A 17,953-nucleotide genomic window follows, 5' to 3' on the forward strand; every position below is an offset into this window, starting at 1 on the left:
AAAATGGCTTCAGAAGGGAATACATTGAGGGATATGGTTATTTGAGAGAACACACAGACAGGAACACTTAAAAGGCCACTATGAGTAGCAGTATACTGAGAGTTTCCTTTTTTGATACGACTGGCTGGTAAAATTTGGCATCACACTATGAAAGTGATAATGTGAAGATCGCTCTTTGCATTAGCAGTGCCAGTGTGTTGTCTGTCTATTGTCATTCAAAAAACAAGCTGAACAAAGCAATAGGTTGCCATCCTTTTCGCTTTGTCAGTGCTTGCTTTTTTTGTCATTGCTTCCATCAAAGTTGTTTGTAGTATGTGTGACTGTAGGTACACATGCTCTGCATACTCCTGCCGTCTAGTGTTGGCTTGGCCATAACAACTTGTTTTTCTTCTAAGAAGCTTCGTTGAGTCACAGGAAGTACTGAGACTACTGCATGGGCACCGACTCCACCTTGAATGTTTTTTTCTCTGTCATCTGTTTCGGACATGTGCTGCAATAGGTGTGAGATCGAAGTAATTCTCACAACTTTGCAGGCCTAACTGTTTCACATTTTGAGATGAGCGACTCATATAATAATCACTGCGCAAATGAACTCTATTTGAAGGTTCTCCCATGGGAATGCAATTCTACTAACAGCAACTGTTTGACTTTGACTCCCCGGTAGCCCTCACTTCGGTCTGAACTCGGTTGAGGCTTCTTGATCTCTGTAGTTCTTACCCTGGCGAACGCAGACAGGATGGAAGGCGGAATGTGTGTTGGGTGGAACACATCACTTTCCAATTCTGTTCATAGTGCAATGCAAAGTACTCGTGGGTGTACCAGCATGTTTGCAACCTCTGCATCTTCCTCAACCGCAGCAAGGCTTGCTGCGGGTTCTGCCTCATCTTTTGGTATAAGTGCTGCATGAGGTACTGTAGGGAAGGGCATTGGGTGCACTCGAAAATACAGGAGCAGATTTGGTGAACAAGTCCTGCTCAGTATAGAGGAGGAAGAGACAAGTCCTTCTGGGTTCCCACTGGCCCAGCACGGAGACATTATACTCGAGGGACTCAGTGGAAAAAGATCAGGACAGGGCACCATCTGCAACAATACCAGCAAGGTCTGTCACCAAGAAGACACAGAGAGGTGTAAGTATTACTCAAACGCAAAACCAGGGGTGTCACCCTGCTCTCTTAAGCGCACCCGCATGCTACATCAGAACACTGCTTCTGCGGGAGACAGGTATTGAGCCCTGAGCAGGGCATAAAGAAAATGTTAGCTTCCGGTCCATCACTGTCCTTGGGCTCAGATCAGCACCAAGAGAAGGCTTCAGAACCAGTCAGTCTCCCAGAGAAATATGTCTAACTTCAACACTCATCAACCACCCACTTTAATCTGAAGGGCACCCAACTTTCCCCTCTAGAACCAAAATTAACGCGGACAGCACCCCCATGGCAAAGTGCCAGATCGAAAACCAAGCTCCGGGGAATCTTCTATCCTGAAGAGCCTGGCAGAGACTTCATACAACCAGAAACACACAAATGTTGACTACCACAGAAATACAGTTGCCAAAGTTGCCCTGATTCCCCAGAAACAGAGGGTGACTTTTGAGGAGGTGCTAGTCTTCAATCCACTATGACACCCAGGGTCCAAGAGGCAAAAGGACAAGGCAACAGCCCTCCACTCAACCTCCCATGCCCAGGCAATCACCACCACCTTGTCCACCACGTCCATTACCACCTCTCTCTCCATTTTCACCAGAATCGCTGGTAGGTCGGTGAATCCAGATTCTTACCTAGGGTAGCCCTTAGGGGGTGATAGATCCTACATCCAGCCTGCTGGGACAGAGGACAGGGATGACCTTGGGACAACTACAGTGTTAATCCTACGAATGATCCATATCTGGAATTCTAACAGGTCAGAACCAGTCATCTATGCCAAATTATACTATTGCCTTTCATGCTGCCATTGTTAGGGGGGCCCGCAACAATATAGTCGAAATGCATGCCTTACTGGACCATTGATCAAACAGAATGGACTGTCCAGTTTCTGACTATGTTAAAGGGCATGGTCAAGTCTGCCTCTGACCTTTTCAAAGACCTATCAGGGCAAAGATAGTTACACCTTGGATTGAGTAGATATATATGGCTTCTGCTAATTCCCCTTCCCCCTCTGTCGAGGTATTGCAGTTTTGAGTGGGAGGAGATAGAGGTGCTGGTAGAGCACCTCCCTGAGATGTACAGAAAGAGGAAGGAAGAGCTGGTTGCTTAGGGAAAGATTATTCCCAGCACCAACATCTGCTCTGCTTTCAAAGCAGCGAATACCGCCTCTGGCATAAACATTAGTAACATACTCCGACACCACCTTTGGCTTCTCATCTTGTGGTGCAAACCAGAGGTCCAGCAGCAACTCAAAATCCCACTCGATGAGGCACATCTTTGTGGACCCCAATTGGATGAAATGTTAGAAAGTGAATGGGCTCCCTACAGTCCGCCATTCCATCGTGCACCTTTCATAGGCAGTAACCCAGGGACAGGAACAAGAGTGTTCCCTTTGGGTAGGCACAAACCTAGTATCACCAATTGCAGGCGTTTTAGGAGTCCATAGAATACTCAAGGAGTGGTTAAGAGTCATGGGGAGACTCACGTATTTCCACCGTCAGATTAGAGGGTGTTAGCAGTAGTTAAGCAGGGTTACTGCTTAGAATTCCTCACCCCCAAAATACCACCAAGCGAACACATCCTGAACCAAGCCCACCTCAATTTTCTAGATGATGAAATCAAAATGTGCCTGCAAAAGGTTGCAATACAGCTCGTGCCCACACATCAACAGGGAAACGTTATTTTCTCTCTGTGCTTCCCCATTCCAAAGAAGGAAAGCTCCCTTTGGCCCATCTTAGGATATACTGAATCTGTCGCCTAAAGTCTGTCTGAGCACTTCAATATGACAACCACTGTGCCTTCCAGGGCTTAATCAAGTGCCTGATGGTGGACGCTCTACTACACAGAGCGGGTATCTTTCATACCGCTACAACTGGCTAATGAAGAGCAGCAGCAGGCACCAATTCTTCGCTCTCACTCTCTAACCCTGCTCCACAATCTAGGGGGCACGATAAATTCAAAAATGTCCCACCTCCAGCCCAATAAAACCAACCTTTCCTGGGCTAGATCTTAAACTATGTTACAGGAAAAGCATATCCTAACCAGCAGAACTCCACACACAAGTCCTCCAGTGGTACTTCTAGTGTTGGGGAACTCCAGCCATCGGCATCTTTGCCACCTCAGCAAATGCAAAATGCCTAACCTTCGCCTCTGGATACCCACATTTACAGTCCATGGGCAATGCACTGTGGATGAATTGGTAAGGGACATTTGCTGGCAGAAAGCCCTGAGAGTAACTATATTATATGTATATTTTTTGTTCTTGGTTCTTGGCTAATGTCCGGATGTAATTAAGCATTATATGGTTCAGAACATTCCATAGAATCCCACAGATGCCAAGAAGAAGCAGGATCTATACCTATGACTTGGTTATGCCCAAACAATTAAGGAAGTGGTGCTGGCCAAACTTCATTCACTTACTCTTGCCTTAAGTAATGTTTGAGGAGTAGTTTCAAAATCAAAAAACACAAAAATATAAAGATATTTTTGCAGTACTAGGGACTTCAATAGCAAATGAAGAGGGTTGCCATTCACTGGATTATCACCAACCAGGCTGAACATATTTTGATAGACTTCTGACCACAGATTTCAGATTTAAGAGTATTCCCCTGTTGTCGGACTTGATCTGGAAAATCTTCAGCAGTACCTTTGTGTTCAATAAGTGATGCCGATCGACTCTGCGTGGACGTTGTTCATAGTAGAAGAAATGTCCCAGTGCACATGTATGTGCCACTTCCTTTCTTTCCGCACCAACAGGAGGGCTACCTAAGCTACCTTTGTCCAACTTTTTGGTCGACTATTTTTGAGCATTTGTTCCCAGTCTGCTAAATCTTCCGTGTTTAAACTTTACTGGGAATGTCACAGACAGATGTTTCTATCTGATTCCCACTTGGTATGTCTCTGGTGCCTGGTCACGACCCCAAGGCCTGCATTGTGTGCAAGTTGATGCACCCAAAAGCCATTCACGGGCAGCTGATGAAGATCCTGGCAGGGTTGCTGAAGAAATAACTGCTCCATTCCTGAGGTAGATCTCAGGGCCAGTCTCACAGCTGTTCCTGTGGATGATCATCTTCTCTCTCTGAGACTTCTTCCTCCCAAGATGGGGAGGTCCAAGAAGAAGAAGCCTAAGTGTTCTTTGGCTTCCCCATCTAAATGTCGTGCTTCAAGGGCTCGCTCTGCACTCCACATGCGGAGCCGATGACCGGGCCCTTACTATCCTGAGTTCCATGGACCAGTGCCCACCCAGTTAATAGGATTTTACGGCACCATGCATGCTATCTTCCAGCCACCGATTTCCTCTGGCCCGCTTTCTAGCCCAATGGAACCGCAAGATGCCCAAATGGATTACTGCTGGCGAGTTTGTCCCCTATGCCAGCCGAGGCCTCTGGATCTGCTCCTGGATCTGTCTTGATGCCGCTACTGGTGCCTTTACCCACCCCGGCACCAGTTCCAGAACCCACCCCGGCACTGACCCCTGATACCACTGACACGGCAACCATAATCATTCCCCACATCAATGCTGCTCGACAATGACAATGTCCAGACAATACCAAATCATGGACTTGCTCTATTTGGACAGGCCCTTTATCTTTTAAGTGGCCAATGAGGAAGAAGGGTATGGCCCATTTGAGGACCCTAACCAAGAAGAAAACTGCTACCAGGAGCTGGATGACGCCAGCAGCCCGGACACCTTACAAGATTGTGTCATGCTTTCTCCTCTGGGCCCTGTTTTGAAAAAAGGTGCATCCTTTGCCATAGTAATGCACAGGGCAGTAGAGGTCTTTGTCCCACAATGGCCAAGGGCAAGACCAGGGTCTTGATGTGCTTCGCCCAGGAGCAAATTCTGCAGAGCCTTTGTGTTCGAGGCATGTGGGCTGCTGAATTTATATCTATGCATAGATCGCCGCCTAGTGTTGGGCCCGGATGATTGCACATTGTTGTCCTGGAAGAGTCTTCGAAGTATCACGAGATTGGTGGCTCCTCCCCTGGACTACAGTGCGCATGGGCATCCCCTCCATGCTCAGATTGTTTTTTTCCGCCATTGGGTTCGGATGTACTTCTTGACTCACGTTCGTAAATTCTAATAGTTACTCTTTTTTCAAGGCCAGGCGTCGGTATTGTCTTTCGTTCGATGCCTTTTACCATTCCAGTTCTTTGAACTCGACGTCGGAAGATTTTTGCCTTCGACGCCAAAGGCCCAAAGACGATCGACGATGGAAAGAAGTTCGTTCAAGCGCTGCCCCGTCTGCAACTCGAAATATCCCCACATGGACGTGCACCCGGTGTGCAACAAATGTCTTTCACCGGACCACGACGAGGCCAGCTGCATGGCCTGTTCGAAATTCAGATCCAAAAAAACTCCCCGTCTTCGACGCGCTGCCCGACAGTCGGCGCGAGAATCGGCACCAGACCCAGAAAACATCTTCGGGGGTGACGACGATGAAAATGTTCGAGACGAGGATCCGGAGCACTTGGATCCAGCGTCGGAGCAAGACTCCAACTACAACGAGGAAGAACTCTACGTACATGATGAAGACATCGTCGAGGTAGGGGACGACGTACAACCTACTGGAGCCGTCGACGACGACTCAGGTGAAGAGCTAAGCCCAACCGCAGTTGCGGGGACACATAAAGACTCTTCCACGGCTCAGGTCGAGGCATCGTCGGAAGGCCTTAGCCAAGATCTTCAACACCGTTCTATAGTCCCCCTTCAAGGCCCGACTAAGAACATTGCCAAAGAGCCATCGGTCGATAGGCCCCACTCAGTGGAGATATCAAAACCGAAACCTAAGGACACGAAATCGAAACCGACACTGGTTAAAACGACCGTCGGCTCGAAGACTTCGGAATCTTCCAAGTCAAAGCGTGCGCTCCACCCCTCGGGGCAGAAAGGGGGCGTCGAGCCGAAGCTCGGATCGACCACGCCTGTGTCTACAGTGAAGCGCGTCACGATCCCGTCGACGTCGACTTCCGGCTCAAAAGATGGCGGCTCTTCCGGAGGACTCGAGGCCCAGCGGACCATCGATCAGAAGCCACTGTTGGTCAAGGCCTTCAACCCAAAGCCAAAAGTCGGATCGAAGCACCCAACCGCGTCAAGGCACGAGGGCGTACCTGCAAAGCAGCAACGGCTCAAAGCGACGCAAGGTCTCAAACGCGCTGAACCGTCGAAGGCGGTAGAACCGAAGAAACCGCCTCCATCGAAGACAGTCAGTCCGTCGCCGATGCTTACGGCGCCGATAAGGTTTGGACTTCCCCGACAGCGCGGCCTAAAACTGTTCTCCATACTCAGGCTACCGACTCTGCCAAGTCGACGTCGGGTGCCGCACCCACTCAGCCTCGGTCGGAAGACGTTGTATTCCAGCCACCGTCCCACGACAACCAGTCAAAATTCTACATCGACTCCGAATCAGGTCGCCTTACTGTTTTCCAGCGTAAGATCAGGCCTAAAACGCCTATGGAACATTATAGGATACCTCTGAAGAAAAAGAGAGACTCTACCACCTCTCCTGTTCTTTTTGAGCCCATGCCATCATATGATCAGAGTTATGCCTTCTCTCCCACACATGTGACGGAGGATGTGGAGGAAGGAGGCAATGAGGAACAGTTCAACTATCCCATGGATGCTGATCCAGATGAGTCCCAGCAGTGGGCTGACACTGTGGACCCTGACCCACAAACCACTCCTGATACTCTCTCATATGCTATAAAACCTTCACCTACTGAAGATACTGCTGCTTTCAAAGCACTGATTGAGAGGGCGGCACTTAACCATGACGTGGATATGCACGCTGACCCCGTGGAGGAAGACTTTCTATTTGATACATTCTCCACATCAGAAAGTTCTATAAAAACTCTGCCTATGCTCAAAGGTGTGCTCAAACATGCCAGTGAAATTTTTAAGGAGCCCACTAAGGCAAGGGTGGTAAACCCAAGAATTGAAAAGAAGTACCGGCCTGCGCCCGTGGACCCTACCTACATCAAGGGCCAAGTTCCACTGGACTCCTTAGAGGTGGCTATGCTCGCAAACGAGCGAACTCGCAAACAACGGGTGATGCTCCTCCTCCGGACAAAGAATCCAAAATCTTTGAGGCCTCTGGGAAACGTGTGGCGGCTCAGGCTGCTAATATTTGGAGGATCTCCAATACCCAAGCCCTGTTAGCAAGATATGACAGGGCACACTACGACACGTTAGAGCAGCTAATGCAACACCTGCCAGAACCTTTTAAGGAGGGAGCAGAAATGCTCATACAGGAGGGGAAGTTGATCTCCAACGCGTCCATTAAGTGCGCGTTGCACGCAGCCGACACAGCAGCAAGAGCCATAAACACTAGCGTTATGCTCAGAAGGCATGCCTGGCGCCGTATCTCTGGTTTTAAATCTGAAATCCAAACTAACCTACTCAATCAGCCAGTAAACCCTGACTTCCTGTTTGGTCTAGAGGTAAACAGCACTCTTGAGAAGATTAAAAAGGACACTGAAACTGCGAAATCCATGGGAGCTCTGCAGTTTCAGCAGTTCAGGGGCGGTTCCTTTCGTCGCTCCGGTAACAGGGGAGCTTCTAGAGGACAAGCGTCATAACAGGCCCAATACACCAAGGGAGGTACACAAACCACCTATAACAAGAACAATAGGGGTGGATAACGTGGAAACAGCACCAAGGGCAGAGGACGTGGAAATAATAATGCCAGATCCTCCGCCACTACCAAGCAGTGACGCCTTGTCACTGCCCCCCGACCATATAACACCGGTCGGGGGGAGACTCCAACGGTTCCTGCCAGTCTGGGAAAGCATTACCACGGACAGGTGGGTGAGACAACTTATACAACACGGTTACTGTCTAGAACTAACCTCCACTCCACCCAACATACCCCCAAGGCACCGTCCTATGTCCGCCGAGCACATGCACTTATTGCAGCAAGAAGTCATATCCATGCTGCAAAAAGGGGCCATAGAACTCGTGCCTTTAGAACAACAGGGAGCAGGGGTGTATTCACTGTACTTCTTAATCCCAAAAAAGGACGGGTCTCTCAGGGCCATTCTAGACCTCAGACCTCTAAACCAATACATCCTATCAGAACACTTTCACATGCTCACGTTACAGCAAGTTCTCCCGTTGCTCAGTCAGGGAGACTTCCTAGCGAACCTAGATCTGAAGGATGCCTATTTCCACATTCCCATTCACCCCAGTCACAGGAAATATCTCGGGTACACCATCAACAACCAGCATTACCAGTTCAAGGTCCTGCCTTTCGGGGTCACTACAGCCCCCAGAGTGTTTACAAAGTGCTTGGCGACAGTGGCCGTGCATCTTCGGAGGCAACACATCCATGTCTATCCGTATCTGGACGACTGGCTCGTACAAGCAAAGTCAGCCCAGCAGTGTGCCAACCACATATCACGCACAATCCACCTCCTACACAGTCTGGGATTTTCGCTCAATTACCAAAAGTCCCATCTTCAACCCGCACATGTACAGCAGTACCTAGGCGCGGAAATAAACACTCTCACTGCCACAGCGCAACCCAACTCAGCCAGAGTCAACAGCATGCGAATGTTGATTCAAACCACAACACTCACTCCCAGTGCAAGTGTTCATGCAACTGATAGGCATGATGGCCTCCTGCATCTTTATAGTCCCTCATGCGAGGCTACACATGCGTCCGCTTCAGGAATGTTTGGCACGCCAGTGGAACCAGGCTCAAGGACAGCTAAAAGACCTAGTGTTGGTGACCGGTCGTGCATACAACTCTCTGCATTGGTGGAACACACAAAACCTTTGCAGGGGACGACCGTTCCAAGAGCCGGTACCACAAATAGTGCTGAGGACGGACGCATCTCTCCAGGGCTGGGGAGCACATGTCCTCCATTATACAGTGCAGGGACTATGGACACCGCAACAGCAGAAGATGCACATCAACCTACTGGAACTGATGGCGATCTTCATGGTGATGAAGGCATTCAAATTGCATCTCTGCAACAAAGTCGTGCTGATCCGGACGGACAACATGACTGCGATGTATTACATCCAAAAGCAGGGGGGAACACACTCTCCACAATTGTCACACCTAGCACAGTGCATGTGGAAGTGGACCATTCAGAGAAACATGTTTCTCATGGCGGAACACCTCCCAGGCAGGGACAACCAGATGGCGGACCTGCTCAGCAGACACAGCCATCAGATGCACGAGTGGGAAATACATCCCTCAGTGCTCCAACCATATTTCCAGCAGTGGGGTAATCCAGAGATCGACCTATTCGCCACTCACGAAAACGCAAAATGCCGCACCTTCGCCGCCAGGTTCCCACACCCGCAGTCTCGGGGCAATGCTATATGGATAAATTGGTCGAACAGATTTGCGTTCGCCTTTCTTCCAGCACCACTCATACCGCTAGTGGCACGCAAACTGAGGCAACACTCCATGACACTCATCCTGGTTGCTCCAACGTGGGCACGGCAGGCGTGGTACACCACGTTCCTGGAACTTTCCGTAGTTCCACACCAGCGCCTAAAACTTACACCCAGTCTCCTCACTCAGAGCCATGGAGACATTCAGCACCCAGATCCGCAGCAGTTGAGCCTTGCATTATGGCTCCTGAGGTCATAGTGTGGCTACCTGAACCTGCCTCCTGACTGCATGGACATCATAAAGGAGGCTAGGCGACCTACCACCAGGGCCTGCTACGCAGCAAAATGGAAGCGTTTTGTTATATATTGCTCCAATAATAACATAAATCCACTTAATGCTTCCACGCAAAACATCATCGGTTACTTGCTGCTCCTATACAAGTGTAATCTAGCGTATAGTTCCATCAGGATACATTTAGCTGCAATGGCGGCTTATCTTCAAAATAGACAACACCTATCCCTTTTCAGAGTGCCAGCCATTAAAGCTTTTATGGAGGGACTGAAAAGGGTCATTCCTCCAAGACACCCGCCTTCGCATTTCTGGAACCTCAACATAGTCCTCACTAGGCTCATGGGCCCACCATTTGAACCTCTTCACTCTTGTGAGATACAATTTCTCACGTGGAAAGTGTCTTTTCTGGTGGCAATTACGTCGCTACGACGTGTTAGCGAGCTACTAGCCCTCACTATTCAGGAGCCTTTCATTCAGATACATGCTAATAGAGTTGTACTGCGCACCAACCCTAAATTTATGCCCAAGGTAGTGTCACAGTTCCACATTAACCAAACTATTGAACTACAGGTATTCTTCCCAAATCCTGATTCAGTAGCGGACAGAGCATTACACACACTAGATGTTAAACGAGCTCTCCTGTATTACATAGACAGGACTAAAGATTTCAGGAAAACTAAACAACTGTTCGTTGCCTTCTCTCCACAACACAAGGGCAACCCAATCTCTAAATCAGGTATAGCCAGATGGATTGTTAAGTGCATCCAAATCTGTTATCAAAAGGCTAAACGCACGTTAACAGTTCCCCCAAGAGCGCATTCCACACGCAAGTTGGGGGCATCCATGGCTTTCCTAGGTAACATTCCTCTAGAGGACATATGTAGAGCAGCCACATGGACCACCATACACACATTCACCAAACATTACTGTGTGGATGTACATTCCAAACAGCAAGCTGCTGTAGGTCAAGCTGTTCTCAGAACTCTCCTTCAGACTGCTGCAGCTGGCACGGGCACCCGCCGTTAAGGAGGGTATTACTATTTATTCTATGCATAGATATAAATTCAGCAGCCCACATGCCTCGAACGGAATATGCTACTTACCAGTATGCATCTGTTCTTGGCATGTAGGGCTGCTGACATTTATATCGCCCACCCTCCTCCCCGGTGCCTGTCGCAGCTGTAGCACTCAGAATTCATTGAATTATTCTCATGCATGGTCATCACTTACTATATCACACTCCATCTCTGCCACAATGGCGAAAAACAATCTGAGCATGGAGGGGATGCCCATGCGCACTGTAGTCCAGGGGAGGAGCCACCTATCTCGTGATACTTCGAAGACTCTTCGAGGACAACAATGTGCAATCATCCGGACCCAACACTAGGCGGCGATCTATGCATAGATATAAATGTCAGCAGCCCTACATGCCAAGAACAGATGCATACTGGTAAGTAGCATATTCCTTACCTTCAATGAGGTCATCGGCAGACCCCCTCTTCATTCCCCACCCAGAGTTGACAGTTGTAACTGGCGCATCACTTCTGGGTTGGGGCAGGTGCCTGGGAGCGGTGGAGATCAGAGTACTCTGGTCTCTGGAGGAGGCTCAGCTCCACATCTATTCGCTGGAGTTGAGGGTTATCCCCTGTAGATTGAAAGCCTTTCTCCCATTTATCAAGGAAAGGCTGATTCAGGTGTTCATGGACAACACCACCGCCATGTGGTATTTGAAAGAAACGGGGCGGTGTGGGGTCGTTGCCCCTGTGCCTGGAATTTCTGGATTTGGCTGGAGAGAGCCAAGACATCTTTCTGGTTGCGCAGCACCCGACAGGCTCCCTAAACATTAGGACGGACGTACTCAGCTGTCGAAGCCTTGTGGATCACAAATGGCTACTATATCCGGAGTTGGTGCGAGGTCTCTTCCAAGAATGGGGAGAACCTTGACTCGATCTGATTGCCATCACAGACAGCACGCAGTGTCATCACTTCTGTGCAATTGAGTTTCCAACGCAGCGCTTGCTTGGAAACTCATTCTGCCTCAAATGGAATTTGGGACCCCTCTGAACTGAGATGGCTTATACCAGCAGTTCTCGAGAAGAGCAGGACTGACAAGGTCCAATTCATCCTAGTGACTCAAGATGGCACACAGACCATGGTATCCCAAACTCCTGAGCATGAGCATTGGTGGTACGGTCAGGCTGCCCTTCCTGGAGGAACTCTTGTTGCAATAACAGGGCAGGTTCCTGCCCCTGAATTTGAGCACTCTTCATCTTTATGCATGGAGATTGAGCAGCGACTGGTGAGAGTTTTAGATTTTCCTTCTGAGAGCTGTGAGAACATCTTGGCAGCCAGCCATCTCTTCACCAAGACTGTATATGCCTGCCATTAGGTTAAGTTTTTGGCTTGGTGTTCCTCATGCCATGACAACCCCTTTTTTGTATCTCAGTCTGAGGATTTGCTGTTTAATTTGTATTTAGCCCAGCAAGGCCTTCCTGTGGGTACTGCTAAGGGTTTATGTGTCGGCTATTTTGGCTTTGTGACTCATTTTCTTTGAAGTCCCAATGGGAGCTCTATCTGGCCCTCACATTTTTTATGTATTCTCTGTTTGAGCCCCTACACAGCTGTTCTCTGCGGCTCCTGACACTCAAGACTGTTTTCCTTCTGGCCATCACATCAACCAGGCGAGTCCGCTAGCTTCAAGCTCTATTGGTTCACCCTTCGTACACCAGCCTTTTCCCTGATAAACTGGTACTTCGGACACTTGCCTCTTTCCTGCCGTCTGTGGTCACCCCCTTTCATGTCAGTCAGAGCATCACGCAGCTGATGTTTTTTGCTCCACCTCGTCCTTCTAAGGAGGAGGAGAGACTCTATTGTCTGGACCGAAAGAGAGCTCCTACTTTCTACATTGATCGCACCAAAGGCCATCGAGCAGGCAATCAGCTCTTCATAGAGTTCACTGGAGCAAAGAAGGGCCATGCTGTGCAGAAACTGACAATCTCTCGCTGGAGTGCACGTACCATTAAGATCTGCTACGCCTTGGCTAAGAAACAGCATCCTGAGGACTAGCAGGCCTATTCCGCAAGGGCGCTAATACTGCGTTTGCATAAGGGGGTACATGTCCTGGACATCTGGCAAACCGCTACATGGGCGTAACTCCGCACGTTCACAAAGCACTTCTGCTTTTATAATCCGGTCCATCGAGATAGGCATTTCACTCGCTCAGTCCTCCAGGAGTTTTTGGTTTAAGCTGGTGCTCAGGCCCTCCCCCCAGAGAGGTATTGGATTCAGTATCTATTCTAAGGGGAGAAATCCGGGGTTAGAAGCGTCTATCAGAAGAACAAATGGCTTGCCTTTGAGAACCCTTTTTCTGCTAGACTCAATCTACAAGATGCCTCGGGGACCCTCCCGTCCTGCCTGCTCTAAGAACCAGGCTCTTTTCCTAAAAGATCCAGATCCCACTGGACACTGCACACTGATTCAACATTGTTTTTTTACTTGGCTCTAGAAATAGCAATGACAGAAACTGATTTCATTGGGCTGGGGTGACGTATATGCGCACAAATACATTACTTCTGAGTCGGACCACCCCAGCACTGAGCCGATCACCAACTATCAGAGTGCAAAGGTATTGCTCAAGATTGTCTGATGCCTTTTGAATATTCTAAGGTGAGGAATCTGTGGTTAGATACAGTCTCTACCATGAAAAGCAAGTAACTTGTTCTTCTTTCATGGGTTGATAAATGTAAAATAAAATAATAAAAACTGTCATGTTCCACTGCACAGGAGCACTTCTTGTCTCCATGGGTGAGCACATCTTTCCTGATACCGGTAGCCCATTCATAAAACTCAGCCTTGAAGCACACACTAGACACAATTCAACTGTCAAATAATTGGCCTAACTGTGATATGGTTGGAAGACTACTCTATTACCTCACTTTGTGATTTCATCACTATGAGGGTGTGAAATCTTCTTAAAGGACAAAGAGGGTTAAAGGGGAGGAGTAGCTATAGCCTGCCACTGGTGTGGCCTAACTGGATTCCCTCCACAAACTACTTATCATTTGCATGCACAGCTGCTTCCTGCGTTATAACTCCCAATTACTCTCTCATTGCAGCTGTAGTCTAATGTGTTCCGACCTTCTGCCTGGACCAAATGCCACTTTTCTGGAGAAAAGCTATAATCTCTATCTTCATTGTTCAAAACATATAGGCAGACACATACTCAATCTTAATTTCATACATAACCTTGAAACTCTAATATAGGTCTACGCATGTAATTGTGGTCAGCCTATTCCTGTGCTTCTGTCATAGTTTCTAGCCCTTCATCCAAAACTACAGCAACACTCCTGGTTCTTTAGACACTTAAACATTTCTACTGATGACTTTGAGTTAACATGCAACAATGTGTAAACCTTGCAGTCAAACTCAATTGACCGTGCATTCAACAAGTGGATCAGTAGAGAACTTGCTGAAATAAAATGCATCAAGTCTAATTTGCAGTAACCGTGGAACAATTCAAATACTGAACAGAAGATATCATGCAGAAGGCTAGCATAGAACAATCAAAACGGGCCACAAAGGCGCACCTTCAAAAACTCATCAAAGAGAAACCAAAACAGTGGACAATCTTCTTCTTTAATATTTACCATGAGGAGGAGTGTGGCCAGCAACATGGCCGACAGCTTGAGAAATGCCATAGCTACCTCCAGCCACCAGGTAAGGCTGCAAAAATCTATTTTAGTGGGCAGTGTCCAGTCCTTCTGCTGAACTGAACACTTAGCCAGAACGGTGAGGATACCTAGGCATGCACCCAGGGGTTGTCTTCACGTCTGGGATGGTGTTCTGGGTCTTGCAGATTCGAGTCACATATGTGCCCACCCCAGCTGCTTTGGTGAGGCATGAGCTCTTGTAAAGCAACTGGGTCATGGTGCACCTAAGCCGGGTTTCCAAAAGGCATACCCCCTGAATGGATCCACAGAGTACACAGAAGACCTGTGGACCGAGACAGGAAAAGAAAAGATTGTTCAGTGATGAGCAATGTCCCAGATTGCACTAGGCTGACTTGTGAAAGTTGAGTTGGAAGAGGACTGGCTTACACTGTAACCTCGTTATTTTTCACTGAGGCCTCTGCAGCATGGGACTAGGCTGAGATACCGGATGCTACAACCAGAAAGTGAAGTAGAACCCACCTGAACAGAGCAGAATCAATCAGGCCCTCTCAGCCTCAGCCTGCTACAGAAAGGACACTGTTGTTTGCTATACTTAAGGCTATGTAAACTATTGCAACTCTTATAATCCACAAACCAAAATAGAGCTTACTTAAACAGAGCAGAAACAATCAGACCACCTCCACATCAGACTGCTACAGAAAGGGCAGATATGATTGCCATAGTTGAGACCATGTAACTGGAGTTATAAGAGTTGCGACTCTAACAATCCATTGCAAGTGAAACACATATACTCTCTTCAATGTCAGGAGAAGACGTGGAGAATTCTGTTCTGTATCATCAAACCCAACCCCCCTGTCACTCACAAAGCAGCAGATAACACTGCATGAAATATATTACTTTGTTGGCTACATTTTGTGCCCATTGGCCCTGACAGGAACTTGCTATGAGAATTCCAACAATACGCCAAAAATGAAGATGGGCAAGGGCAGCCTTCAGCATATAACACTTTTTTTCTTATGATCTCATTATTTTTCTAGAATTCAGTTAGCCAGTGACTTGAGTAGATTAACCTTAACATGCTCCCCCTTGACAATGCCTTTTTTTTATTGCTAGTACATACAAAGAGCCTTTAAGGTATAGATAGTTATATCCACCTATGGTGGGATTTTAGGGTAATGGGACTCTGCACATTTGGGTGGTGAGCATTTCTAGGCCTCCTGTCCAATTGTGTAGGCGGAGGAGCTGAGACTGCAGTGCCTTTTAGAAGTAGTGGAATTTCTGTTGATGAAATCTTTACAGTGTGTATTATGGTACTTGTTGTTCTCAAGAGAGAAAAGTCTTTTTCATGTGTATGCATTGGGATGATTGGGCCAATGGTTTGCGCCATACGATTTTCTCTTGAAATGTGAATGGTGTCCAAGACCAGATGAAGCAGGGCTGGGTTGCTCAGCTTCTTACTAGACCTAAACCCAGCTTGGTCAAAGCAACCTCTTTGTCATGGGAAATTGATGCCAGTTTGTACAGAGGGCAAAATGCTGATTATTAGCATATGTGGGTTTCTCAGGGGAAGCAATGCACGCACACAAGAACCTCCTTTTGTTGTCTCTAGGAAATAGATTTAACTGATGTTCACTGCAAAGAAGTTAGTAAAAATCAGGGGCGTGCCAAGATCACAGTGGTATGTGTATATGGTCTTCAGACCGATCCTCAGGACATATGTTTATAATAGGGGCAACTTTATTGACGTCTTTGACATCAAACGGGATCAAGCTTTCATGCTGCAATAAATCTAGGCTTGTAGGCCTGGTCAAATATACTATTACAATGGGCCTGAGAGATGTATGTCGCCAGGAAAACACTGCAGACGTGTTACTCCTACTTCATGTCCTCTTAATACATAGTCTACTATAGATTTCTTCCTTTGTGTTACTGATTTACTTCAGGTAAAGACTGTAGGGTGTATGGCTAGGCGGATCTGTGACCTATAATCCATACTGCTGTCTAGGGGAGGGCAGTGTGAGAGTAGGGGATAGATGTAGCAGTTGAACACATGGGAACGTCCGAAGGATAGTAGACAGATGGCAGAGGCGGTCTCGCACTGCTTTTAGGTTAACAAGGATACAGTTGACTTTCAGGTTACCCTTTGGGAGTCTAGAACTCTTTCTGTCTAATATAAAATGTTTTCCCAGGTAGATACAGGTCTTATGTAAGTAGTTAGCTGCACTTCCATGAGGCGTTGGCTGTCAAGCATCACTCCGCAGAGTTAACCTTGAGGGCAAAATTTAGTGTGTGCATTTCCAACCTTCCATGCCTTGTGAATACCACTAATATTTGTATCTGGATCCCTAAAGCTGAAATTCAGTTTTGCTTGTGTTAAGTGGGTGCATCCAGGAAGTTAACGGGGATACCTCTGTAAACTGTTTTAGATGGTTTAGAAAGACCACATGGTTGATGGAATCAAGGGCAACCTAGAGGTCTGGGGGCTCTAAAAGTTCTTCTGCGCCCTCATAAACCATCTCAAGCATTCTGTCCCAAACATCTAGTAGTCTCTGTGCTCCAGTGAGGCCTGAAAAAGGACTCCTGATCTTAGAGTGACCCATGAGACTCCATCTGGGAGGAAAAACGGTTATGTCAGAACTGTCTTTGTATTTTTTATTGGCAATTGGGTAGGGGGAGGGTTACTGGTTTGGCTTGGTCAGTTGGTCTCATGTGGTCACTTCATCAAACAGCTGGAAGGTGTTATTGAGCAGTTCACAATCTCTGTGATAACTAATGGCACTGTTGAGATTATCTCCTTAGGAACTGTTCAGTGAGCAGGATCTCTGAGACAACGTGTTGGCTTCAATGCTTTATTCATGTCACTGATCCCTTCTGGAGTTTCTCAAGCCTGCAGTCATCAGCAATACAATCCTCCATTTATCCCAGTCTAATTCCCCAACGCTATCCGCCATGATGACTTCCTTTATCAAGGAGACTTTAGTTTGAAATAAATCTTAGTTTGTAATGGTACTCTATGAGCTACCAGGGGACTCCTTGGGTGCTCTTCTCATAAACACTTGTTATAGAATATTGATCACTTACCAGGAAGGATGTGTTGTTGCCTCAGCTATTTTGTGTGTATAAAATAAAGACTCCTCTGTGTTTTGCAATTGTTGTGATGATCCGTGTAGGAGATTGCTGGTAAATAATCACAGTGATATGCATTTCCATGTAACAATTATAAGATTGTAGATGCTTGTGTCCAAATTAAATGTTTGTTTTCTTTTTGTTTTTTCGTCTTTAGGCAACTGGTGGAGGATATGAAAGCGATGATGCTTATCCCAATGCTGAACTTTGCTTTTTGGACATACACAATATTCATGTTATGAGGGAATCATTAAAAAAGCTTAAAGATATTGTGTATCCTAATGTAGAAGAATCCCATTGGTTATCCAGCCTGGAATCAACTCATTGGTTGGAACATATCAAGGTGGGAGAAGAGCAGGTTTTAGGAAGACTGTATGAA

At 47.3% G+C, this 17,953-nt stretch overlaps 1 protein-coding gene across 4 annotated transcripts in view; it reads left to right on the top strand.

Moving 5' to 3' along the window:
• Positions 1 to 17,953, top strand: part of MTM1 (myotubularin 1) — a 739,022-nt gene that overhangs the window by 440,738 nt on the left and 280,331 nt on the right. For all 4 annotated transcript variants that reach the window (XM_078688643.1, XM_078688645.1, XM_078688646.1 and 1 more), the window contains exon 10: positions 17,732 to 17,917. In XM_078688643.1, the coding sequence (XP_078544769.1) occupies positions 17,732 to 17,917 (186 nt within the window). The remainder of the gene's footprint in view (positions 1 to 17,731; positions 17,918 to 17,953) is intronic.

The sequence above is a fragment of the Lissotriton helveticus genome, chromosome 4_1, assembly GCF_964261635.1.
Source record: "Lissotriton helveticus chromosome 4_1, aLisHel1.1, whole genome shotgun sequence".
Lineage (NCBI taxonomy): Eukaryota > Metazoa > Chordata > Amphibia > Caudata > Salamandridae > Lissotriton > Lissotriton helveticus.